Below are 26579 nucleotides of genomic sequence, written 5' to 3' on the forward strand. Positions count from 1 at the left end.
TTATCAGTGAACATATTATTTGCGATAACAATGAATTAACACTAGCTGAGAACAGGGAATCTGGCAGATATTAGGCAAACCCTCCAAGACCAGCCTGCTGACGTAAGCTTCTCAGCTCCTGAGTTATGGCTGTCAGTCATGCTCTATGAGACTTGATTCCAGAATAATCAAGTCCCAAGACTGAGGGAAAAATAAAACTTCCATTGCAGATTTTCATGTGTGACACACAAGAAACTACTGTTGAAACCAATGACCTTTAGAATAAACCTATATGCCAGCTGAGGCCTAGGAAACACAGTTCCTGACAACAAATGGAGCTTACAAATGTTTAAAAACACGCCCCTCAATGCTTCTGCAGTGCTCTGTGTGTGTATGTGCAAGTATGCCTTTGCAAAGGTTCCTACATATTCATGAGCAATGCTCTTTTGTTTTGCAAATTCCACCCTTTGCATTTTGATTACTTCCTTCTACATTTGTGCAGTACACAGTACATAGAGGATATTTCAAACCTCCTTAGTTGATGGTACTACACTCATAAGCTTTGGAGAAAAGGAGGATTTACTTGTGTTTAGCATTCTTGCTGTCTAGATAGTCTCTGTTAAAAGTGTTGCCTTCTGGATTTCCCTGCGTAAGGTATTTAGCACTCTCCTACTGTCTGTATAGGTAATTAGCTGCATAGTTTCAGCATTTTTAATCAGCTCATGAAAATTGGCTTGGTGGGGGTTGCAACAGTGTTTAAGAGCTAAAATAGAAACCCTGTCTCTTAATGTAAATGTTATATATATATAAATGAGCACCATTATGAAATTTATTAGCATTTTGTATACATGAGTACCTGAGTTGTGCTGTTGATTTATTTATTTTTTAAATGGGTGAAACAGCATTGTTATAGCTTTACATTTCAAGTCTGAGATGTTTCAGTTGTCCTGTAGTTTGAGGTAGAAGATTAAAGGTTAATACAACTCCTTCAGAGTAAAGGACCACGTGCTGGGGCATCTACAGTTATTCAGAATTGCTATATGAGATTAATTTTTGCCCACTATGGAGTTCAACAGTTAAAATGTGTAGTAGTAATAATAATTGAGTCCTAATATGATTACAAATGTATGAATTATTTTGCCTGTTTCTTCTCTGCTCACACATTACATAGCAATAACCTCATTAGTCTGAACCTATGATAAGCTTATTGCATGATTTAGACAATCCACTAGCAATCAGGAGTTAAATGCTTTTCTTCAGGGAGGTGTAGACGTGAGCTGCTACATACGCCAGCATGTGAAGTCCCAGAACAACTGTCTCATAAGGCACATACCTAAGGGACCTCTCCTCACATAAGGGAAGAAAAAGAGGATGTTTCCCAAAACTTAAGGGTTAATTGACTAATACTTTTCACATTCGCACAATCACCACAGAACACTGACAGACAAATGAAAGATATTAGTCAGATGTAGTGCCTGAAGCAAATATTGAACTTTCTGCTTCAGATAACCCTAGCATCTGTGTATGAGAAATGAGTATGCACTGAGAAAATGAGTATGTCAGTTGTGGGTCACATACATAGAAAACAAAATCTGAGGAAGTCTCATGTAACCACTCTGCCATGCTTGAGCTTAATATTTTTTTAACCAAACAAACAGATTCCAGATCTTTGAAGTGTCATGTGTCATGGAATATCACATTTCATTACTATTTTTTTTTTTCTCATGAAGAGAAAAACACAATCAAAGACAAATAAAGAAGCAAAAGTTTAGTGTGATTTAATGCCACAGTATTCACACTATGTTCTTCAAATGCAGAGCATGAATAAATTTGGAAATACTGAAATCATTTAAATTTCTACATCTTGTCTATGAAATAGAAGAAAGTATACTTCAGAAAAAGGAGGGTGTCATGGATTCGTGGCTACTTTTATTCTCCTCAAAACTCCAGAAGCATATTTACCTCTCTGCTCAGCTGGAGGCATTCCACAACATATTCCCTTATTGCAACTTCTCACTGTACTTGACTTCAGCTTGACTGTTTTTTTGTTTGTTTTTGTTCTCAGATATCTCAGATATTAACAGACTTGACTATACAGTTTCCATAGACAGAAAATATTGTTTAATGTCCATGGAAGAATTGCAGCAAAGTGAAAAAAAAAAAAAGAACACTTCAAAAACAATGAAACGTCCATATATGTTTACACAGTGTCCTACCCCAAGATATGAGAAAAAATTATCAATTCTTAGGAGTCTCCTCTTATGCTCCTACAAAAAGTGCCTCAGCCAGCTTGTTTTGCCAAAAGGAAAGCTTGGATAACTGTCTTTTGTAGTTCCCATACAGTAAATTTTAAACATTGTTTATGGCCTTTAGAATGTTTGGTTTGCACCAGAAAAATGAATCCTGAAACTCTGGCACTGAAAACAGTGTCTTCACATCTAATGTGGACCTTGAGATAATTTATCTGTACCTATTTTACTGCTTTTCTGGCATGTTTCTTAGATTGCATAAAATTAATTATTCCAAAGCGTATCTACAGTATCTTCATCTAGACAGTTGAGTAGGCATTTCCATAAGGAACTTGTTTGCCATTTCAGGGTCAGTCAAGGATTAACACCCATGTGAAGCGGCAATTCCATAAACGCCAAGAGAAACTTGCAGAGATTAACTGCATTCTTAGGCACAGTGTCTCCAACACATCCAATAACCAAAATAATGACAATGAATTATCTGAACACATTACCTGTGTACATACCTTAAGGAAAATTGTTGATAATTCAACAATAAAACCAGTCAAGCCAATCTGAAGCTTGTTAGGTGGAAAGCCTGGCTCTTGGAAAAAGTAAATGCTAGGTCCTTTGGGGCTCTGAATTACTGAATTCCCATTCACTATATCAGATGTACAGCATTAATCAGTACAAAGCCATTGTAGTGCCCAACAGAGATGTGAATTACTGTTTTTGATCAATAGATTAATTGAGTGTGATTGCCCTTAATAAGATACTTTAAATAATGAGAATCTCACCATTCTGCATCAAACTAAGCCACACAAAATTGTTCTTCCCCCACTTTTCAGCAGAACTTGAATATCAAAGAATGCAAATGACTAAATCAGTTTGCAAGAAATATTTACTTTCACCAATCTGCTAAATAATGAAAAATAAGGATACATCTAACTTCCTAGCTAGTACAAAGATACATATTCAGAAACTCCAATTCAGTTGAAAACACAACAGAAAAAAGAAATCTGTGTTCATTCCACCCATGATTTAGACATACTCTCAATTGTGTACTTATTAGATTTCATTATATAAATGAATACTTTAGCTTTATATATCTGAATACATACTCCTTTTAAATGCAAGGCAATATGTTTATTAAAGATAAATTTAATTGTCTGAAAGATTAATTCTGATCCACTTGTTTGTTATAGTACTTTGTTGTGAATATGTCCATTTATTTTAATGTGAGGGATTTTTTTTTGTGTGTGTGTGTGTGAAAGTAATACCAAAATTGAGGTTGGATAATAAATAAATATATATGAAAATGAGCTCTCAATGTTCATGCAAATTGAGCACATTCATATATACTTTAACATAACTGCTAAAGCTCAGTAAAAAATAAGAACCTATTTCAAAATATTTCCTTTAAAGAAATTGCCTCTATTTAGTATTTAAGGCTTGGGGAAAAATTAAAGCAAAAACGATTTTACTGTGTAACATTCTCATAAACCATGGATGAGCGCTTTGCTTCTGATAAGACAGCATGCATCAGGAATTTACTGTATTAAGATACTAGGAGATCAAGGGACAATGATAAATTAATGTCTCAGGAAGATAAGAAAGAAGATGCTGATTTAAAAAATAAAAACAAATCAACAGCAGATTGTAAAATGAGCATTAGAGTTGCCCTTTATAGGCTTCAGATGTTATTGAAGATACTGTATTTTTCTCTAGTCCTATTTTTTACCTCTATATTTTTCTGCCAATCAAAATCTAGTCCTTACACAATTCCAAATCAGACAGATATATCATTCCCAAGCAAGTAAAAGGGACGAATCAGATCAAAGTCAATAAAGCATGACAGATAAAGGCAGAGCTAGCTCATGCTAATAAAACACAGGAAAACAATCCACTTTCATCAGGTTGCATGGCCTGTGGATGTAGAGGATGATGATATTTAGATATTAGTATGAAATTAAAATATTGTGGGAGGCTTGAAAAAACAGAGAGATAAAACTCATTTTTCTTGAATAAATACAGTCACTATATACAGTCTGTTAGTACTGATGTGCAATAGATAGAAATAGACCAGTGCAGAAGGCAACCATCCTGAAAAAGTTAGAATTTCAGGATGGTATAGAATGAAATTTTTCATAATGAAAATACTGTAGAAGCACACCCACATTTTGAACAGTGTATTACAAATCAACTTCAAGTGATTAATTTGAATTAGTTTTAGCACTTTAATTTTGAGTTAATGACGATTCTCATTTCCAAAGAGAGTTTCCTTCAGAATCAATTAAGAGAAGACAGATAGATATACTAATCTGTATAAGGAAACAGTTCAATCATTATCTTTTTATGCAGAAATCACCCCATTCCCCCTTAATAGAACACATGTTTGAAAATACAAATTTAGTCAAAGAGTCAGATGAATGGGATATTCAGGAAGAATGAGATAAAGCTAAATCCTAGTTTCCTCTCCCCCCTCCCCCCTTCTTTTTCCCTTCTTCTCCAGAGTAATATGGTACTGATTGGTAATTTCTGGTGCTGAGCAGGCACGCTCCTTTTAGTTTCCCATGAAGTAGTAGTTTAAGGCCTGAGGGAAGGTATGATTTACCAAATGATTCTTACTAAAACTGTATACTTGCATGAACCCCACAGTTTAATCATTGAAATTAAACTGAAACATGGGTCAGCCATTGCTGATTTTTGGAAAAACATTATTAAATAGAAGAAAGAATTATGTCTTCATGGATATTTAAAACTGTTCTGAGAAAAGAAATGGCAGTGAGGATTAAAACTGCAGGCAGAAAAATAGAGCTAGCCTTTTTATGGGCTCACAATGTTCTCTGTAGTCCTGCTTGCAATTATATACCAGGGTGGCAATCAGTCATCAGAAACACCCAAAAAAAAATATCTACTGTGATGGAAGCTATTCCCCTGTACAATGAGCCTTTTCCATGATCCAGAATTCACTTCTTTTGCATCAACTCTTCTCAAATATATAGCACACTAGTGTAGAAGCATAGTGAGACCCATAAAACCTAAGAATGACAGTTCAATGGCAGTTAAATAAAAATCAGAGGCAGGGGAGGTGACAAACCATAAAGTTTATGCTCATTTTAAATATGAGGTATATTAATGTTTATTTTGAACACTGGGCTGAATATATTGAAATGTGATATTCAACAAATGGAAGTCTATGGAGAAGCCATGTATTCCATCTTTCTTACTTTAAGATGAGAGGCTAATCTAACTTATCAGAGTGCTTCCCAAAAATCACTGTTTACTTCTTGTTGCTGTTTCTCCTTAACTCTTACCTTCCAGACTCAAATGTGAACCATGTTGAGTCACGTCCATATCTCCTCAAAGAGCTCAGAGGCCACATGACCAGCTTGACCTTGGCATTGTGGATGTCCCAGAGATAGATGTTTTCATGTGTGATCTGCATTGTACATTCCCCATAGATATCTAAATTTGGTGTAGGCATAAGATATACATTGAATCGCTCTGGAAGACAAAAGCAGAATAAGACATAGACAGTTTAAGCAAGACTTAACATTGAATATATATATATATTTACAACAATAAAGTCTTTAGTTACCGAAGGTTCAGATATCAAGGCCAAATTTCTAGCCTGTGAACAGTGGTGGGGATTAACTGATGCCCAGGAAGTGTTGCCAATACTCCAAGAGGAGAATTTTCGTTTCTTTTGCAGTATAAATAATGCAGCAGACTGAAAGATCTTTCACACATGATCTTCAGAGTACTTTTTAATATATGACCCCAGCAACTGAACTGAAATCTGCATCCTTACAGTAAGGTCTATGACTTTTTGCAAATCAAAATTTGCAATGGCTTGAACTCTGATAGAGACTGCTCTCTCAAAGAATAGAACTATAGGTATCTTGGCAAAACAGGTCTATACAATCATTGCCCCTAAAGCTGAATTTGCAAACCCAGGTTTACTTATTGAAGCCTGTTAATAATTACTCTTTTGCATTCAGTTTCTACTTATTTGCCGACTCAGTAAAATTCTGAACATTTTTAATAATCAGTTGATTTCTTGAAAAATCTCATTTAACACTACATAATATTATGGTCTCAACATCAGCTGCTATCAGCTGCACTTCTACTTCATAGTGCTGTCATTGTAATACGAGTTCAAGGGCATTAACAATTTTCTGAAGTGCCTATATTGCGAGTGAATTAATAAGCAAAACAAAAACTAACTTAAATGAAAAATAAATAAATAAGCAAACCACAATAATAGTAAAAGGGTTTTAAAGTAAAATGTAATTTGTTTTGAAGAATAACTAATGTTAGTTCTACAAAGAAAGGAAAACAATGTTCAGGTTGTACATTTGGAAGTGCTAGAGTACTTAATCTCTAAAGGCACTGGAACCTTAGGCTTTCCTTTCATTTTTGAAACAGGTTGGAAATGCAAAGTGTCAATACTGTTATATTGAAAGGTGTTGACAAAAAAAAAAAAGTAAGAAAAACTAGAAGCATGAACATGATGAATGCTCATTCTATGAACAGGACTAGAAAAATGTACTTTGAAGGGATGCCTGCTAGAAAAGTTCTCTCCTATTACTTAATAAATGAATGATAGTTTGGCATGGAATATTTTGAACACACTATTTGCACTGTATTTTCTCATAGTGTTCTTTTAAAAATTAGGAAGGAATTTAAAGTAATCAGAGGTAAAAAATGAGAGAAATAATCATAACAGTCAAAATGAGATGCAGCTTCCAGTTGTGTCTGATGGTCAATAACTCCAACATTATTACTCCATTTTAAATTGTTTGTTACATGTACTTTTTTGACAAATCAGTGAAAATACTGCAAATAAGTGAGTTAATATAAAATATGCCAGAATTGTGAATGAGTGTGTGAGTGTCAATAAAGTAACAAAAGTTTGGCTGAAGAATTAATGGAACTGCTGGGTGAGCAGTAAGATTTGCTGTCCTGCATAGCTGTACGCAAACTTGTCATCCACAATGTTATTCTATTTTAGTCAATTTCATTTTGTCCCACTGATGACTCCTCAGTTGATTCACTCTGTCTCATAGCCATTCAACCTCTTCTCCCAGGCTCCAGTTCTCATTAATCAAGCTAATGGTCTTATCCCTAAAACTTTTATTTTAGGACTAAGGTCCCAAGTGCAAAACTCCTGATGTTTTGTAAAAGTCTTCTGATATACAGCATAAATAGATTAGCACATGCTGTTGAAATTGCTGAAAAGAACTTCCCCTAACTCTCAGAGTTATGTGTTGGGCACGGGTCAAATCTAATGCCTACTGAAATAAACAGAAATCTCACACATGGAGGTACAGGCCAATGACTGCATCAGAAAAGGAATGGTGGAGAAGATAACACAATTTACAATGGAATTGTATATATTTGCCCTTTTTCAGTATTTAAATGCTGCTGTGATGAGTCATACAAAACTGCCTAGGAGCTATGCAGATGTGATTTTATCATATACTAGACTCCAGTTTTACACTACCATGCTGTTGCTTCCTATTACTTACCTCCAGTCTTTGAAAGAAAGATTCAGCATATCAGCTGGTTCTCTAGGCCTCACCATTACACACAAGTCACACAGTATGCGTAGGGCACTATTATATGAGAGGTGAAATCCTTCCTTTAACTCTTCGCTGACAGAGTACTTGGACAGCACAGAAAATTGAAAGGTGCAATTATTTTCCAAAGTAGACATTGAATTATTCTGTTGAAGACAGAAGGCTGTTTCAAGCTGTTTTAGAAGCCACCAGAACACTCTCAAAATGCTCAACTTCTCTGAAGCATTTGAGGACATGAAGGATCTTGAGGACATACAGTATCTTTGAAAGGTCAAGAGACATTCATTTACTTTGTAATGGAGGTTGGTGTCTAAGGTGAGGTGTCATGAATTAAAGAAATTCTGCCTGATGGAAGTGACCATAAGCTGCAGGGCAAAATGTAGGACTATTGGTACTTATTCAAATTGGCAAGAAAAGAAAGCATACAAACGTGCTTTTGAAGCTAAAATTTACTAACACTTTAAAATAGCAGGAAACTGAGGACATGAAAAAATGTGAATACTATTAAATGTTTTCAAGAATTAAAATGTAGGGTCTAATTTGTCCATTTGAACAAGTTTCTAGATAATGGTAATAAAATCATTCAGTTTTTAGAGGCAAGTTTTGCCCTTAAACTCATACTGGCAAGAATAGTCATTCGTAGTCTAGATTTGGGATGTCTGGAATTAGTTCCACTTGAATTCAGTTTCCAGATTTTCTGAATCACATTGAATGAGATATTTAGCTTCTCTGTGGATCAGTCATCACCTGTGTATCAGTGGGGTGAGATAATAGTTGTCCACTGGGTGGTAAGATTAAATACATGGAAGTTAATGACGGCCTCAGCAAATAGGGAAATGGAAGAAGCTAAACAAGAAGATGCTATTCTGTTGGATAAGTCAAGACTGAGACTGAGCAGGTACAATTCCTCATCATTTTAGCATTACAATCTTCCTCTCTCCTCTAAAACTGGTAAGAGCAAAGTTTAGGGAGTGGAGGACTCCAGATGAGCTGATATATTGCCACACTGTTTTCAGTGTAGCTGCTCTTTCCCATCTCCTTGAATAAGCACAGCAATGCTTCGTCATACGCTTTGTCTACATAAAAGTGTTTAGCATTTGGGCTTTTGCAAGTAGATGACCTTTAATAATGGTTTCCAGAGAACAGGAGCAGAAGAGGCTTTGTTAAAATGGGCATATTGACTGAGATGGAGACTTGGCGGCAGCTCTGAAATGTTCTCAGTCTTTCAGTTCGAAGTGCAGCTGTACTAGGGAAAAAAAAACGACTGGGAGGCCTAATGGTCCTGGTTCTAATCATTTTATCACTGGATTCCTTTGCCTAAATCATCCTAGATGAAGATCTGAACAGACAACATTCCAATCCTGTAATCAGAGGTTTAATTTCATTTCAGCTTTAACGTGAGGGAAAAAGTGCTTATGAAAGGAGGCAGTCAGGTTGGTCAAATCCATATAAGAGGCTTTGAAAGCAAACATTCACATTCTATCTGGAAGAAACTCTTTCTCCATATATGAATTTTATGAAGCTACTATTTTCAGGTGGAAAAAAAACTCTAAGACTTGGTCACAGCACTTTGTGGTCATACATATGTCAGGTCTCTTAAAACAATTTCTCTTGGTTTAAAAAGTGAGAAACCATGGTTTCAGAATTAAAAAAAATATGGCTTTGTTTCTGTTAATAATGTGAGGAAATGCTTATTAGCATTTCAATGAAAATAAAATAAAAAAAGCGCTACAATTAATTAATTATTTTTAATTACTTCACTGATAAATAGTGAGGTAGAGAAGAATCTGAAAACTGACTGTCTTACCCAGCCATTAAAACTGTAAATGTCTTTATTTTCTGGAGAAAAAAAAAAATCAAATAAAATAAAGTTGCCTATATTTGGTTTATCTTAAAAAAAACAATACACACACACAAAACACACACACACAACAACCCTGTAACAGTGGATTAAAGATAACAGAAAATGAATAAAAAGCATGTACAATGTTTTCATGTAGTAAATCACAAACAGGACTTGTACAGACCCTAGAAAATGCCTTAAAACAGGTCAGCTATATGAACTTCATTACGAAATCCCTATGATTTGTCTGTAGTTTGTAATCTCAACATGTAGCATAAAGAAATAACTTGCAATCATCTTCCGAGGATTTAAGGATATTGTTCAGTATAAGGAGTTACATTTTTTTTCTAACAAATTAATGAGTTAGTGGCAATTAAAAATCAGAAAGCAAGACTGCAGTATGGTGCTATCTTTTTAAATATAAAAGGAAGGTAGAACAGTTATGAGAAAGAGAGAACTTTACAAAGGAAGTAATTTTCTGAGTTATCAATTGAAATATTAGGCAGGGAGTAAAAGAAGTAAAAATTAATTATCTTTCAAATGTTTATAAAATATTTCCTAAACAAAACAAAACAAAAAAATCAGGCAAAGCAACACATAATAGAAATGCAAATACATTGAGATCTGGAAACCAAGTCTCCACTTTTTCCAAATGAAGACAGCACTCTACATTCATGTTTTCCCTATCAGCAGCTTGAGAAATCTGAGGGATATCTTGAGAAACCTAAGGGTGTGTATAACTGTCACAGGATAGAAGACCACTTGTCATCATTGTTATAAATTGCAACTGAGTCCAGACTTTCTTTCCTGAAGTTATTACTGTGTATTATTATTTGGCCTATCATTGTATATATAGCTCCACTGCCATTATACTAATTTTGTTATCTAAATGTGATCTTGTAGTCTTTACTGGCTTTGATTTAATACTGTATTCTCTTTCCTTAAAAAATAATTTAAATGGACATTCACAAATAGTAAGAAACTGTGTCTGCTGTGAAAATAAATTTAAACAGGAACAGGGTTGCTGTTATAGGGCTGGCAAACACTACCAAATCACATGCACTTGCAGGAGAGAGAAAGTAAAATGGTTGGAGAGAAGGGAAGCTTAAATTCAGACCTCCGTTTTAACAGAAACTGCATATCACTAAACTAAGCAGACACTAGTTGTGAGCCTTAGACATAAAAAATAAAACCACCTAAGGGTCATTTTCCACAGTGGAGTTTACAACCTTAATGCTTGTGGTAATACTTGAAAGTAATAACAGAGATGAAACTCAATGAAAAGCTTTCTATTACTGATGTGCTTTGCACTGGAATCACTTAGAAGTCTTCTGTATTCTTCTCACAGTAGCCAGAGGTCTCTGCTATAAGCAGTGGAGATCTATAGTTTGGCTTTTGTAGCTACCATCACCACAGAATTGCTTGGCGCTAGAGGGTCAAGCAACAGTGCAGCTCCAATAAAAGAGAACTTGCTAACACCTACTAAACAACTCAGATTGAAAAAAAGAATTAATGTTTCAGATTGCTGTGCTATCATGCATTTTATCCTCATGTGACAGAAATACATGTATAATGTACAGCCTTTTAACCATGACATTTGCACACTAAACACCAATTCTGCCAGTCTTTAAAATAAACGGTTTTGCAAAACAAATTGTTGCATTTCTCACAAAAACAAAACAAAACAAAACAAACAAACAAACAGACAAAGAAAAAAAACACACAAAACAAACAAACAAACAAAAAACACTCAGGAGAGTTACAAGAGTGAGAGAAACTCAGATATAAGAAAAATGGATGTTAGACAAATCACAAAAAAATGCATATTTTTCCTGCCATGCATTTTCATATGTCAATGAGTCTTTGGGTATAAAATTATCAGTAGCATGTAACACAGAGTTTTTTTATGGTTCCAGGGCATATATGATAACAATTAAGAGATTTATTACTAACCTTCCAAACTAAATATGCCGGTTGGTGTGTGTGTGTTTCTCATATCCAATGAGTAAATATGGATATGTTTCTCATATCCAATGAGTAAAACAGAAACCTACACAACAGAAAACCTTCCCTCTTTTGTCAAGGGATAGTAGACTTACTTGATCCCTTTACTGAATACTCTTAGAAGTACATGCCATATGTCACGTAAATGTCCTCTAAGGACAGGAATGTGTAAGCACTTGGAGAGATGAAGAACATAGAGTATTAAAAATATTATTGCCAGGACAAAGTAAAATATCTTATGAAAGAAAACTCATTAGGCTAGATCTTTTCTGATCAAAGAAGTATCTTTATCAAATTGTAAACATTTCAAAAAATCTTTAGGGAAAGTAACCATTTGAAAAATATAGTGGGATGGGATTAACACCTGCTCTTTAGGGACTAGTGGTTTTAACATCCTGTCATGTCTAACATCCTGTCATATCATAGAGATATAAACAGCATAACACTATTATTCAATTGCTTTTAGCCCTTAAAATGTCAAAAAAAAAAAATCTAAAATTGTAAACCCACTGATACTGTAGTTTCTATGAGAATACAATCTATGGTCTTGCTCAGGTACTAAGAGAAATCTTCTGTTCAGTCAGTGACCTGAAAGAAAGCCTTTGTATGGCTACAGAATGTGTGAAATAAGGTGCTGAGACTTTTTGATTCTACTCCAGATTGTACAAACTATACGTTTGCATCTCTTTTTCAAGTAAATTACTACATAGACTAATTCAAGAGTCAAACTCAAAATGAGTTTGACTTATACTTGCTATGTGTTTTGAAATAATGACTTTCAAAGATAAATTATCAGTGTACAGTTATTATTTAATGTGAAAATAACAAAATGACCTTGGCAGTGATACAGCTTCCATTTTAAAAATGAACGAGATAGATATATCATAAATATACTCACTTTTCATGAGTTTTAAATTCAAAACGTAACTTAGACAGACCTTTCAGTTTCAGGTCAAAAAAAGCTCAGTAGTCTTAAAAAAATTTTTAGATATGTTTTGAACTAAAATTTTTGATAGCATGTCTTTATGAGCATGCAAATGTACTCTAAAAGCAGGAATGGGTAAGCACTTGGACAGATGAAGAACATAATGTATTAAAAATATTATTATTAGGACAAAGTAAATTATATGAGGAATATATATGAATAAACATGAAGAAAATTGGCAAGAAAATAAAATTTTAATTTTAATTTTTCATTAGAGCTCCCAAATGATTCCACCCTCTGATCAGTCATAATTTGTTAAGCTTATAGTGGTGAGCTTATAGGATAGCCAGGTAGGATACGTTGAGTGGTTTCTGATCCTTATCACTTTCCTATGACATAAGTAGCTTTTCCTTCTATACTTGTACTGTAGTTTGAGACAAGTGGAAAATTAAACCAAGTCACAAATTAAATCCTGCCTCTGATAAAAAGGAAACAACTTCACAAACATTTGAACTTTCTTTAGATCACACACAAAAAATACCTGATCTTTGAATCAATTTCCTTGAAGATTTCCGTACATTTTATGCTATTAGGTTCAGAGATGTCCAGAATCTCATAAGAAATTAATACAATATAATTGATATAGTGCTATTCATTCTATAATTTAATTATGTCATTTTATAATAATATTTTGCTTGTTTCATTATGACCATTGAGGCAGCTTATTTTATTACTTTGTTAAAAGCTATTGGATTTTATAAAAGCATCAAGACAGTAATAATCCTTGAGTGATGTAATTTAGGGAGGAATAAATGAGCACATTTTGTGTTTGCCCTCATGTTCATTAATAGGAATTAAATGACAGGAAAATCACAGATTTTGTTTTGTTATTGCATATTCCACCCACTAGCATCCTTCCTGTGCATGTGTCTAAATTTCTGTTCAAAAGACTTACAAGGTTGGGCTTAGGGCTGATTAGCACCTGCCATTGTCCTTTCCACCTGTGTTTGACAACATTTAGATTTAGTTTTTTTGTTATTCCAGGCAGATATGAGTTTAAAGCAAATATGTGTTTTGTAGTCCAAAGTGCTGTTGAAATGTTCATCATTGTCTTTTAAAGGCTGTGGAACAACAGCTACTGCTTTATTTCAATGCACAGAGTCTACTGCTTCCTCAACCAGAAAGGTTGTTATCATCCTTTCCCATGAGAAGAAAATGTGAACACAACTAACACATGAAGTCACTATATGTATGCTATTTGGTGTAGAATTTAATCATATTTATTTGTAGAAAAAATATGATTAAGCCTTGAAATCACATCCAACAGTTTAGTTATTAATGAGGTAATAGCAAAAAAAACCCTGCGGACACAAATACCAACAAAGATAATGTGGGACATCAGCCAAGAACCGATATAGCCGAACTTATAAAGTTACTTACCATTTTGTTCTCTCTGAACTCCAGCAGCAAGCAAATCTGGTTCCCCAAGACTTATATCATTGAGCCTGGTTCCTAGACACTCCATGCAAAGATGTTTGCACCATTCCTCTGCCTCTAATTCTGAAAAAATAATAAAAATAAATATTAACGTTAACGTTTTACTCAAAAAAAAAAAAAAGGTAACAGTGAAAAATCAGTAACTTCTTAAAAACTAGCTTAAGTTAGTAACACAAAATTCCTCTTCTATCCCTTTGCCTTGATTTATGAACTTAAAAAAGGGTTTTTACACTATGAATACTGCAATTCCCATTTTCAGATTTGGGGATAGGAGATGGAGTTAACAGAAAAGAGAAAAGACAAGTGAGTTTTCAAAACAATATCTTTCTAGAAGGCCTACCTGAAAGAAAAATGCAATTTAGAAAAAGCATCAAACATAATATCTGAAATAGTCTTTACTGCTCTTTAGCTGAACTATTGAAAATCTTTCTTTTTCTAAAGGTTCGTATTTTTCTAGGGGCAAAGGAAACAACAGCAATAAAAAGTTCTTTAAATGCAAAACTTGTTCCTTTGCTATACTGAACACCTATGCCCATCAAGTCAGACTGAATAAGGAATTCATTCAGTTCTGCTCACCTTTTTGATCTCAGAGCAATTTAGGCATTAGTTGGAATTATTGTATGAAAATTCAAAACCTCCTCATCCTTTCTGAGTTGTCCAGTTCATCCCATTAATCTTTATCTGAGAGCTCCCTATCTGCCAGTTTACCAAGATATGAACTCCCTCTGAGACAGCACAATAGCTGCTCTCCAACACACTCGCATTTTATCCACTTTCCAAATTTAACATCACAAAATGTCTGGTATTGGTCAAACAAACATCTCAAACTGGCGTTCACATAGTGTGAAACCACAACTAATAAAAATCATGCAGCTAGGCTGACTGCCTTTTATTACAGAGTAAGCTTCACCTAAGGGAAACTTTCTGGAGAGGAGGCTGGACACCAGGCCCAAAATGAACGTCTGTTGTCATAGTCTATATCTGATCTTCCTTAGGACTGGCTGACTCCAGTCATCTAGAAATGTCTCTATTAAACTGCCACTTTTATTTTATTTTATTTTATTTTATTTTATTTTATTTTATTTTTCATTCCTATTTTTGGGAACATCTGGAAAATCCTTTGGTGACAATCTCTCCAATGCAGTGCTGAAATTCAGAAAGACAAAAAAAAAAAAAAAAAAAAAAACAACTACATGCATCCCTTGAAGCATCTAATCACGATGACTCATTGAAATTAGTAAAAAATTATATCCAAGCAAAATCTTTCCATGCCTAATTGGTACAGTCCTTGAATCCTTGCCTGGTTAGGCACAGATCTCAAGTGACAGAAACATTTGCTGGACAAGAAAGGAAGAAAGGCCTTTTTCTTCCAGGTCCCCACAATATATTTGGGCCCTGAATAATCCATGCATAGATTGTTCCTGAGTTAATCTGTCTATTAGCTGACAGAGTTCCCAGGCAGAAAGTTCAAATGACTGAATCAGTCTGGGAATTTTTGAGACTAACATGACTGTTGCTGCAGGGATACAATTTTATTTATTTATTTATTTATTTATTTTTGAGTGCTGCAAGCCAAAAGGCTTCCTTTAACCCTTCCTGATTTTTTGAAGTCTTTGCCTCAGGACACATATCTCCAAAGCTGGTCTTCTCATGACATCCTCAGCTGCTGGTAGTAAGAGACTTTTGTCAGTAATCTCCAGATGACATTTAACTTTGTATGTAAGAGGAAAATACTGAGGTAACAGCATACTATTTCTTAACACTTTTTCTACCGATACAGCCTGCTTGATGGAAGTATGGAGAAAGCAGGTATATCACTAGAGAATAAAAATAAAAATAAAACGGGGGTTAATAGTAATAAGATGAATTCATTTAAAATTCTACCTCCCAAATTCATTTTCTGCTCATGCATGAAGAAAATACATTTCCCTCCAGCTTTCCTGCCTTCCTCTCTTTCCACCTTTGCCTTTTCCTTGGATATTTGTGAGGTCTGATGAAGCAGACTTATGTCTATAAAGGAGGGGACTTCACAAGACACATTGTCGTATGCTGGCAGCATGGAGAGGGGGGCATGGGGGCAGTGCACTGACATACAGGTAAGCCAAGCCCTCAAGGGAGGGTTACTGTTGACTCCACCAACAACTACTCCAGCTCTGGGGAATCAATGTGGAAAGGCTTGTAGCATACAAGTGACAGAACAAATCTAGTCTGGTGCTTTCATGTTTCCTTTCCTTCCCTCTCACATTTTCCTTTTTGACTAAATTGTATTACAGACTATTGTAAATGCTGACAGGATGCCTAGGTCTATACAGAGCCTGCATTTTTTTTTTCCTGGATGATGATCAGGATACAAAATTTTACTTAAATCTATATTTTATTACTTTATTTCATTTGCCTGCATCCAGTCCGAAAGAGTACATTCATGAACTGAGATGATGGTAAACATACAAAACTAATCTTTCTAATTTTACAAACATCTAAGGAGAAAGGAAAATGTATTGGCATTTCCATAACTCTAGCTTAACATCAATATATATTCAAAATACTACTCTCATGTAAAAGCAATAAGTTACATTTATATGCATTCTCACACCACATTTCCAGCAGACTTTTGGGGAAACGAGCAAGCAAACCAACAAACAAACAAACAAAAAAGAGTTCTAGAAGCTGCTTCTTGTGAGTGTTTTTGTTTTCATCTCTCCAGTCCACTTGCTCACTTGCCTCTTTCTATTAGAGCAATATCTAGAACTTGAAATTTTGGATTCAGAAACAGCCTTTCAGAGTGTTTGACTCTAGTAGTTTAATTTAAGCTGCTGCTTCTTCCCTGCAAGATGTTTGTGATCAGACCCAGATTAGACCGTTCTCCACCTACCACACAGAAGAAACTCTCTTAATATGAGTGCTAAAAGATTATGGCTGTATTTTGCAAAGTAGACTGTAATGCATGCACTGTATTGTTGTATAACTAAAAATGTGTGTCTTACAACTATCTACACAATACGACAAAGAATACACTTTCAATGCAGAAGTGAAATATCTTCCCAAAGAACTGTGAGGATTTGTGTATGCTGTCAGAAGCATCAACATTATCTCCAAATGTATTTGGAACGTCAAGCGTAGGATGGTACTGTGTGAGTTAGTTTTACCTAATACATCCTGATAGCTATTGCTTAATTGCAAGGGATTGCCTTAGACCTTTTCCTTGTCTTACATATGAAATCTTCTTTAGAAGTAGGTGAATTACCTTTCAAAGTTAAAGCCATATTTCTCCTTTCATCATGTGTATCTATAAAGCAGTTTATCCATAGCAAGTCTAGAATGCTTTGTGTTTCCAGGTAACAAATTAAATATTACTTACGAATTTTAAAATGTATTTATTATAATTTATAGTACATAAATGGACTAGTCACAATAGCAAGCTTTAAGAATGATAGTTACCACATTGCGAAAGAGAGATATCACTATTACTTCTTTGTTTTGATTACATGTAAATTTTGAAACATGAAATACTACAGTAGAATAAGGCCATAAAATACTGTCAGCAAAATTCTTCTCTTTAATGCATGTAGATTAAATTTATTGGTGGTAAACACTGACTTTTTAGTGGTAACTGATACTTATCACTAAAAAAAAATTAATTTCCTTTTAAGATAACTGAATTCTGGGACTGAATGATAAATTGTAAAAAAAAAAAAAAAAAAAAAAGCATTCACAGCTATAAATAAAATCAAAATTCTTGCATTTGCATCTTTCCCATAATTCATTCATAAGATGCTGCTATACAAATGTCATGAGGTGATATAAAAGCTCTTCTGGTATTTTAAGTTTAAAACAGTTCATGCTGCCACGCAACATATGCTCTGGGAAGGAAGTGGTGGGGGCAGATTTATATATATATAAATTCGCTATACTTACAGTTCTTTGTCTATATTTGCTAGAGGTGTGACTGTTTTCAGAATCCTAACTTAGGAAATCTTTTGTGTATGGACTAAACCCCACACCTTCTGAGTTCCGATAATGTCAGATTTTTCTTATCTCCGAAGTTCACATTCCACAGTCTGTCATCACGCACTACTATGAGCTGCCAGAATGGTCGAAGAGGTAAAGCCCCAAATAGGTGCCCACTCTGTTGCTCAGTTCAGTTTTCATCCCTCTGCGCAACGCCATCTCCTGCTCTGTAAGACTGTGCCCTCTCTTCCAGGAAACACCCTCCTGTCACTATCAACAGCACATTATTCCATTGGTAAAAAAGGGCTTAATTTCTATGTAATTCACAAAGTTTAAAAACAAAGATGAGGAATTTTGTCCCTTCCCCTTCTCATGCAGCCTACTTAAAGTGGTTTCACCATGGATTTAAATTGAAAATAAAATGTATGCAACATTAGAGGTGGATAACAGAAACTGTCCTGATGCATATTCAAAAATTTCATGTACTTTCTGAGCTTTCCCTAATATTAAGCTGTGCAAAGCTAAAATGCTAGCTTTTCCTGAAACATTTTTATGTACTTGCACCAAAAATTGTTGAACTCATCTTTCTAAACTAAGCTAGTTTTATCAGAAGTTCAAACCCAGCAAAATATGCTTACTCTGATTGAACTGGAAAATGTTTCCTGCTTGGGTTAGTAGGACTTAGATCTGATATTCCCTATTAAGAACAAAAGATGGCACAGAGAAACCATATGTACCAATATATCTTCTAAAAATCACCCAGCATTAATTAGAATTTAATAGGAAAAAAAAAAAGAAAAGAATCCCCACAGGACTGCAGTACTATCTTACTGAGCCATAGAGCATATATGCAGCAATTGTGAAGCAACTATGTGGCTATTTCTTATTGTGGCTCAGAAGAACATACGGATATTACTTGTATTGAGTAGTAACATATTACTGGTTAACATTGGTCATGCATGAATTACACAATTTTTATTATAATGTATAGGAAGGGGATATAAGTTCTGTTTAGTGTAAAAGAACAGAAAATTAGTCTGTATATATATTAAAATTGAAAGCAATTTTGTTACTAAAATTATTTTTTATTGACAAATTATACTTGAAGATATTTTATGAAATATGGGAATAATACCTGGAATTTTTGCTTGTGTTTCAGCAAATACAACCTTTAAAGAAACCGCTTTGTATTTTCTTTGATATGTGATTTTTTGAGTCTTTCACCTGCAGCAGAGTGTCCTATTATTATGTAAGTGTAAATCACTGAACTAAAAAGTCAAAAGAAAATTCATAAAGGAAAAAAACATATAAAAATATGTGAAAAATAATCTTACAAGAAATAAAGACAACTTTCATTGAAAAAAAAATCCCACTTTTTTTTGCCACTTTTTTCTTTCACTACTTAATAATGTTTAAATAATTCCAAGTATTTAAATGTATGCATATTTTTGAATATACATCAATTCAATAACATCCCTACATTTCTCTGTACATTTCTAGCATTATAAAAATTTTGCTTAAGGAAATATTGAATGATGCAGTAATCAATTTAAATGAATAATTACAGTATATGAGCAAATATTATTTCATAACTTTAACCACTGGTATATTTTTAATGCTTTTTTTTTTTTTTTTAGTTTCCTATCATTGGGAACATTAAACTTCGGTTGGCATGAGGGTAGCACAGCTAATTACAACAATTGGCAAAATACATTTATTAGTTATAATAAAATCAAAACTGATATTTCTACCAGCAGTCATTCCCACTTATCTAGAGATGCTGGAAGAGGCATCACAAATAGGATTCTGCTAATTTTAGTCTCTGCGGATATCTATGTTTGCAAATGGCTAGCTGTGTGTCCCCATAGTTATGTAGGTATATGAAAACTGACATTTTCCTGACAATTCCCCCTTCATTTCTGAAAGTCTGATCAAAAGGGTCAGCTTAATTAACCAGTACCCAGCCACTATATCATCTACTATCCTGTCTTTAACATAAACATTAAATGTTATGTGACTGCTTTTGAAGACAATAATGACATTTAAAAAGATTTATCATATTGATGTTACCATCCACTAAACTATTCCTTAAAGTACATTTTATTTGTATATAAAATCTACACTTTTACCTACATTGCTTATTATACAGGTTGCTGGATATATGACACAGGGGATATTATCTCCCCAAAAGAGTCAGGACCAGACTTACTCTTCTGAGAACAGCTTTGTCCAATGAAGGATTATTTACACCATATCACATTCAAACGTGGCAATATGAAATTAACATACAATATATGCAGTGTATGTAATAAAAGCACTAATCGGATGCTTTTTAAGTAATAGCGATTGCTAATTACAAAGCTGGCTAATACGCCAGCCAATTTAGAATGGTTCTGGGACTGCAAGGGTCCATGCACAATGATAGCTAATGAAACACTCCAAGTGAAAGAGCATCAAACTCTGAGCTCAAATCTGAGCATCAAATTCTGAGCTCAAACTCAGAAATGCCATACACAGTTGAATAGTAGTCTGTAACCAAAGTTACAACATTAGGAAAAAAAGTTTCTCATCTGAAATACTGCTTGAGAATACTCTTCATACAGAACAAGAGCTTTCTGCTGACTTGTTAAAAATGGAGAATGTGTGGGAAAATGAGGAGATATTAAGAGATATTGTAGCTAATCTACAAAAGAGTGATTTCCTCTGATCAATACCAGTGCTAATGTAGCTTTCTTTTTTTTCCCCTTTCCCTTTCCCTTTCCCTTTTCCAAATGGCTATTTTGAAAAAAAAGTGACCATCACTTTACTCAGTGATTAGTCCTACAGAAATGAATGAGAACATTCTGGGAAGAAAATGCTATTTAGTGTTTTAATTAGTCCTTGAGGTTAGATTTCTAGGTACCCTTATGGACCATGTATACTACTTCACACTGGGGACTAGTTCCTCTTATTATACCACAAATATTTATCAAGCATTAGTATGTTCAACAGACCAACAGTAAGCTGATAGAGCATCATTACTCAAAAATATCCCTAGCAACCTTTCACTCTTAATGCAAACTTCCTTTCAAATGCAAAGTAAGACTCATGAAAACCTGCCTGAACACAGAGGAAAGATTTGCACTGTGACTGAAACTAACAGGCCAGTTAGAATCTGGCGTGGGAATTAGACATTTCCCCAGGACTGTCAATCTATACCTGTTTCAACAGCTATTAATGTCAAATGACAATGCATGAAAGTAAAATAACCTCAGGCAGCTTGTCTGTATCGGGAATGTCAAAAACATCATCAGACAAGTGTCCAAAAAGGGTCTGTCACCAGCCACATAACATGCAGAAGATGCTATCACAAACCGATGATTGGCAGTCAGCAATGACATTTGTCTGGTTTAAAAGTTCATACTATTTCAGATCTAGTTTACTCCTACAATACTTTTATTTCTCTTTGGAGTAGTATATAGACTTTTCTTAAATGTGTAGAAAAGCTGAAGTATTCTTCTCTCCTATTGTCAAATGTTTAAGTTACAACCTGGTAAGAGAATCTATACCTAAAGAAACTATTGCAAGTCCTAAGGTTCATTTCACTTTTTGTTTTTTTAACATTTTTTTTTTTTAATATCTTCTTATCTTTGAAGTAGTGACAGTTCTTACTGTTTGAAAAGAAGAAATAATGTAAACAATTCCAGCAGGATAATCTTTGCATACAAAATCAAGGTGATAACGACTAGTTTCAAGACGTGGGAGAAAAAACATGCACCATTGTCACTACATGCTTCATTGCTTTTATACCTTTGACCACAGGACTTTTCACTCCAGCCATCTGAATATCTGCTACATTATTAACTCAGTACATAGAGACAGCTACTAGTAGACTAGAAAGTCTTTGGAATCTCTCTTTCTTTCTTTGACTAAACATATCTGAATGAAGTCTTACAGATTCAAATGTTCACATTTATTAAATATTGTCCCATTTTGGCTGGGCATAAACAAGTCAGTGTCAGTGCTGCACCCTTCTGATGCTGCAGAGACTGAAAGAAACCTCTTCTGCATGGTGCTAAATGATTCTTTTAAAATAACATCAAGGCCAATGAAAAAATCTTTTTTTTTTTTAAATCTTTTTTTTTCTTTTTTTCTGTGCTTCCGTTACCCAAGAATACAATGTTTTGCCCTAAACCCTAAAATGAGTAATTTGAAGAAGTGATTCCTTGCTATTACTAGAGTTGACAACCAAGATTTTACGACACTGTAAGTGCAAAGAAACTGATTCAAAGCAATTGCGGAGAACTTCTGACTGAAACTACCTAGAAGATCATAACATGGTTGTAGGTGTTCTACTTGATTTTCAATGGCATGAAATTTTACTCTCAGGCAGAACTAACTATTAGCTAGAGAGGACTCTGTGTTTTTCCTGATTCTTGGTGGATTTTAATGGGGTACTACTGCAAAAAGAAAAGGAAAAAAACACCTTAAAGCTGCACAGTTAGTATCTAAGGAAATATGAGAAAAGTTTTTTTTTCTGTCTTTTTTTTTTTGTTTCTTTTTTTTTTTTTTTTTTTTTTTCAGTACATATATATAGAACTTAAATCCAAAGGAGCTTCTTCACTTGTTACCAATTCTTCACTTTGCTTACTCTAATTTTACACTTTTCCTGAATCTTTTATTCTCATCATGAAATGGATCTCTACATTCCATATACCTAAATATAATTTCAATTTTTAAAATGTCTTATGAAAATAGGAACAATGAAAACATTCACACTTTCAAATTAGGCAATGCCTCCTGCAAATATTAGGTCTTTGAAATAAAACTGTATCTAAGTTACGTCATTTTAGATATTTTTTTTTTTGACATAGACTGCTGATGTTGTTACCAACATAATCTTAAGTAAGAGAGACATATGGCTGCCTAAGGGGAAGCAGTTTGCATAAACTTAAACTCAGAATATCATCTTTCATAAACTTAATAGGAACTTCCTTCCCTTCCCTTCCCTTCCCTTCCCTTCCCTTCCCCCTTCCCTTCCCTTCCCTTCCTTCCCTTCCCTTCCCTTCCCTTCCCTTCCCTTCCCTTCCCTTCCCTTCCCTTCCCTTCCCTTCCCTTCCCTTCCCTTCCCTTCCCTTCCCTTCCCTTCCCTTCCCTTCCCTTCCCTTCCCTTCCCTTCCCTTCCCTTCCCTTCCCTTCCCTTCCCTTCCCTTCCCTTCCCTTCCCTTCCCTTCCCTTCCCTTCCCTTCCCTTCCCTTCCCTTCCCTTCCCTTCCCTTCCCTTCCCTTCCCTTCCCTTCCCTTCCCTTCCCTTCCCTTCCCTTCCCTTCCCTTCCCTTCCCTTCCCTTCCCTTCCCTTCCCTTCCCTTCCCTTCCCTTCCCTTCCCTTCCCTTCCCTTCCCTTCCCTTCCCTTCCCTTCCCTTCCCTTCCCTTCCCTTCCCTTCCCTTCCCTTCCCTTCCCATTTCAGTAGAAGGCATCTAAGATTCAGCACAACAAAAATAACAGCAAATAGGCCCATATTCAATTGTGTCATTTTTCTCCAAGAAAATCAGGGTAAGTCTTGATGAATTTAACATTAGAAAACACACACCATGATTAGATAATATGAAACTTCAAGAACTCTGTGCTGAATCATGGCTTAAGGCCATGTTAACTGGAGACTCAGTGATGAAAGATTGTTTTATTTCAAATATTTCCTCCTTATTTCAGGACAAAAAACTCATCATAAAAGTATAAAGGACATTTAAATTTAATACTTTGAACAATATAAAGTGAGAGCTGCATAGAAAGTTTAGGGTTTAGGTTTGTAAATTGGGAATGCTGGTTACAGTGAAAACGGGTATCTGAAGATGAAGCTGTAATTTATGAATGCTGTGGATCTCTTGCCCACTTAGAGCTTAGTTGTGAACTGATTTATAAGCACACACAGGGCAGGGATAGAATCCCTTTCTCTCCTTTATGGAATAGCCAGATGGACAAGATTCAAATGCTAGCAAAGACTGGTCTTCTGTGTTTCTTGCTTGGAACCCCAGCAAAAATACTCTTTGGGATCTCTCATGGTCTGAACTAAATTCAAATCCAGGTTCTTCTCCTTGGCTGATTATTTTACAATGGAGAGGACAAGCTGGACAACAAATTATAATGAAAAAGGAATTATTAAGAGAAAATTGAACACTGTCATTTAAAATGCTTTTCCTTACTTTCTGCATTAATGCTTTTAAATGAAGCTGACTTGAATATTATTCTTCCTTCTGCTTGGAAACTGTGGCCTACTTATGGATCTGCTGTTTTAAACAAAATTTCCCCCTAAAAATAATAAAATAACCACTTGATGTTGTGATATGCAAGTGTAATTGAGGGTTTATTGACTTAGTTATAGACCAATTGATCTGCCATATTTTTTTTCTTTTTTTTTTTTTTTTCTAGATGCCAGCATTACAATGCGAGCACAGCAGCAGCTAGATCACGAAAAGTAACTAAATGGTATAATTCTCTTCTTTCTGAGTCAGATAAGGTCGGCAGACACTTATTATTCTTCACATTTTCATAATAAATCCCAAAATATGCCTTTGCATAGAATTCTTATGGCTGAAACATAAAGGCAATGATTTAATTTTTACTTTCAGAAAAGGATAATCAACCATGAATGTAACAGGAAGGTAATTAGACCTAACAAAACTGTCCAAATGTGGCTTCCTAAGATACTCAGCTGAACAAAGACTGCTTGCATATTAATTTCAACATTGCTCACTGTGCTGTGTTTGAGGTAGATGTTAAACAGCTGTAGTACTTTCAAGACAGATGCTACAGCACCCTAAGAAAATCAGCATCTTCTTTACTGCGGGTGCAGATTGCTTAACACAATGTGAATATCCAGTTTCAAAACAGTTGGATTTATGAGTTTCTGATGCAAATATTTTATTTTTGCTCTAAACAACATATTTAGCAAGAGAAAGGAAAAAGTCAATTTTACCTTTATACTACTTCAGAGTATATTTTAATCAAATTAGAATTGTTCATGTTAAGTCTGCCTAATTACTAGATAGTAGGTTTTCTCATGTCACACAGTCTTTGTTATTTAATTCCCATTTTTTCCAGTCAGATGATTACAAGCTATCGGAAAATTTAGACATATTCAAGTAAACCTATGTTTGGCATACAAAGCAGAAGCAACTCAATAAGATATTTTGTCATTCCTACTGGATTCATGCTTAGAGGAACATATCTATAATGACTTGTCTGTCTTTCCCAGACAAGTTTGTTTAATTATCTACAGGCTTGTCCATTAGCACATTCAAATGTTCTTTGATTTTACATTTATGAGCCATCTTCATTATATATGCCCACAGCAAATTCTCTAATTTGATTATTTCAGTTGCTCTGTCCAGTTAAAATTATCCATAACACAATCTAGGCAGAAAAAAACAGCTGTAAAATCGACTTCATGTTTTATTTATGGAATATAAGCTTCAGCTACAGGATTGATTTAATTTTTTTCCCTTGAAGTTGAAATGGAATGCTGTGCTACTGAAAGGTTTGGCCAATGAAGAACTTGAAAGAAATAGCCAAATTTAAACTGTCATTGAAAATGTATCATTCTGAAATGGAGCTGGCTTTTTCCTGCAGCACTCCAAAGAGTTACCTTTGTAGGACACTTTACAAAGTAGTTCCCATTTGTTGAAACAGAGATAATATGTATTGGTAAAGCATTGATCTTATTTGTCATATGATTAAATGTTTACATTACTGACAGACTTGGTTCCCTTTTCCATTTCACTAATTACAAGTTTGTTTCATTCTTCTGTTAGCCAACAGGTTTACTTTTTTCTCCAAAATACTGGATTATTTTTAATACTGTCTAGTTCAGAAAGAAATGATACTTCATAATAGATCTGGTTTTATGGCTTCTTTAATAGGAAAATAATATTATGTCTATATTTTAACTTTAGAACTAAACAGATTTTTAAGGAAAGACTTGGTTTAAAAAACAAACAAGATATTGAGATTATCATTTTTCTCAACTTTACACAAAGGATAATTGCTTCTCAGTGCTGCCCCATAAAGTGACAGTCTAATATGAGTTGCTAGTAACCTTATGCTGATACAGTATTTAAAAAAAAAGAGAGAGAAATTAAATCCAGAAACAGATTCAAACATATAAAAACTAAGAAATGTCCCACATTTTCAAAATGAACAGCCTTCCAGAAACCAAATGGATCTAGGTTTCCATCATTTAGAAGCAGACTAACATTCCTCATCATTCTAATGAATATGCAGCTTTCATTTCAAAGCAAGGCTCAAAAATTCAAAAGACTTTAGAAGACTAGTACATGTCGTATACATTTTACTGAATATGAAGCTCAAACTTGTAAAACATACTACACAAGCACATTTTCAGAAGAAAAACTTATGTTACTTTTGTGGAAAGAATCATTGATTTTCTCTTTACATAGCAAGTAGAAGAATTTAAATGGGTGATACATGAATTTGAATTTAGGGGGGAAAAAAAATAAAATCCACCTAATATGCAATCCAAAGCTTGTCTGAATGGACATAGTGAACTGTCACTCTAGGTGGCCATCAAAAACTA

At 34.5% G+C, this 26579-nt stretch overlaps 1 protein-coding gene across 2 annotated transcripts in view; it reads right to left on the reverse strand.

The window, feature by feature from the left end:
* Positions 1-26579, reverse strand: part of DOK6 (docking protein 6) — a 241205-nt gene that overhangs the window by 85140 nt on the left and 129486 nt on the right. For both annotated transcript variants that reach the window (XM_048080875.2, XM_048080877.2), the window contains exons 4-5: positions 14005-14124; positions 5525-5714 (exon numbers count right to left, since the gene is read on the reverse strand). In XM_048080875.2, coding sequence (XP_047936832.1) covers positions 5525-5714; positions 14005-14124 — 310 coding nt within the window. The remainder of the gene's footprint in view (positions 1-5524; positions 5715-14004; positions 14125-26579) is intronic.

The sequence above is a fragment of the Anser cygnoides genome, chromosome 2, assembly GCF_040182565.1.
Source record: "Anser cygnoides isolate HZ-2024a breed goose chromosome 2, Taihu_goose_T2T_genome, whole genome shotgun sequence".
NCBI lineage: Eukaryota > Metazoa > Chordata > Aves > Anseriformes > Anatidae > Anser > Anser cygnoides.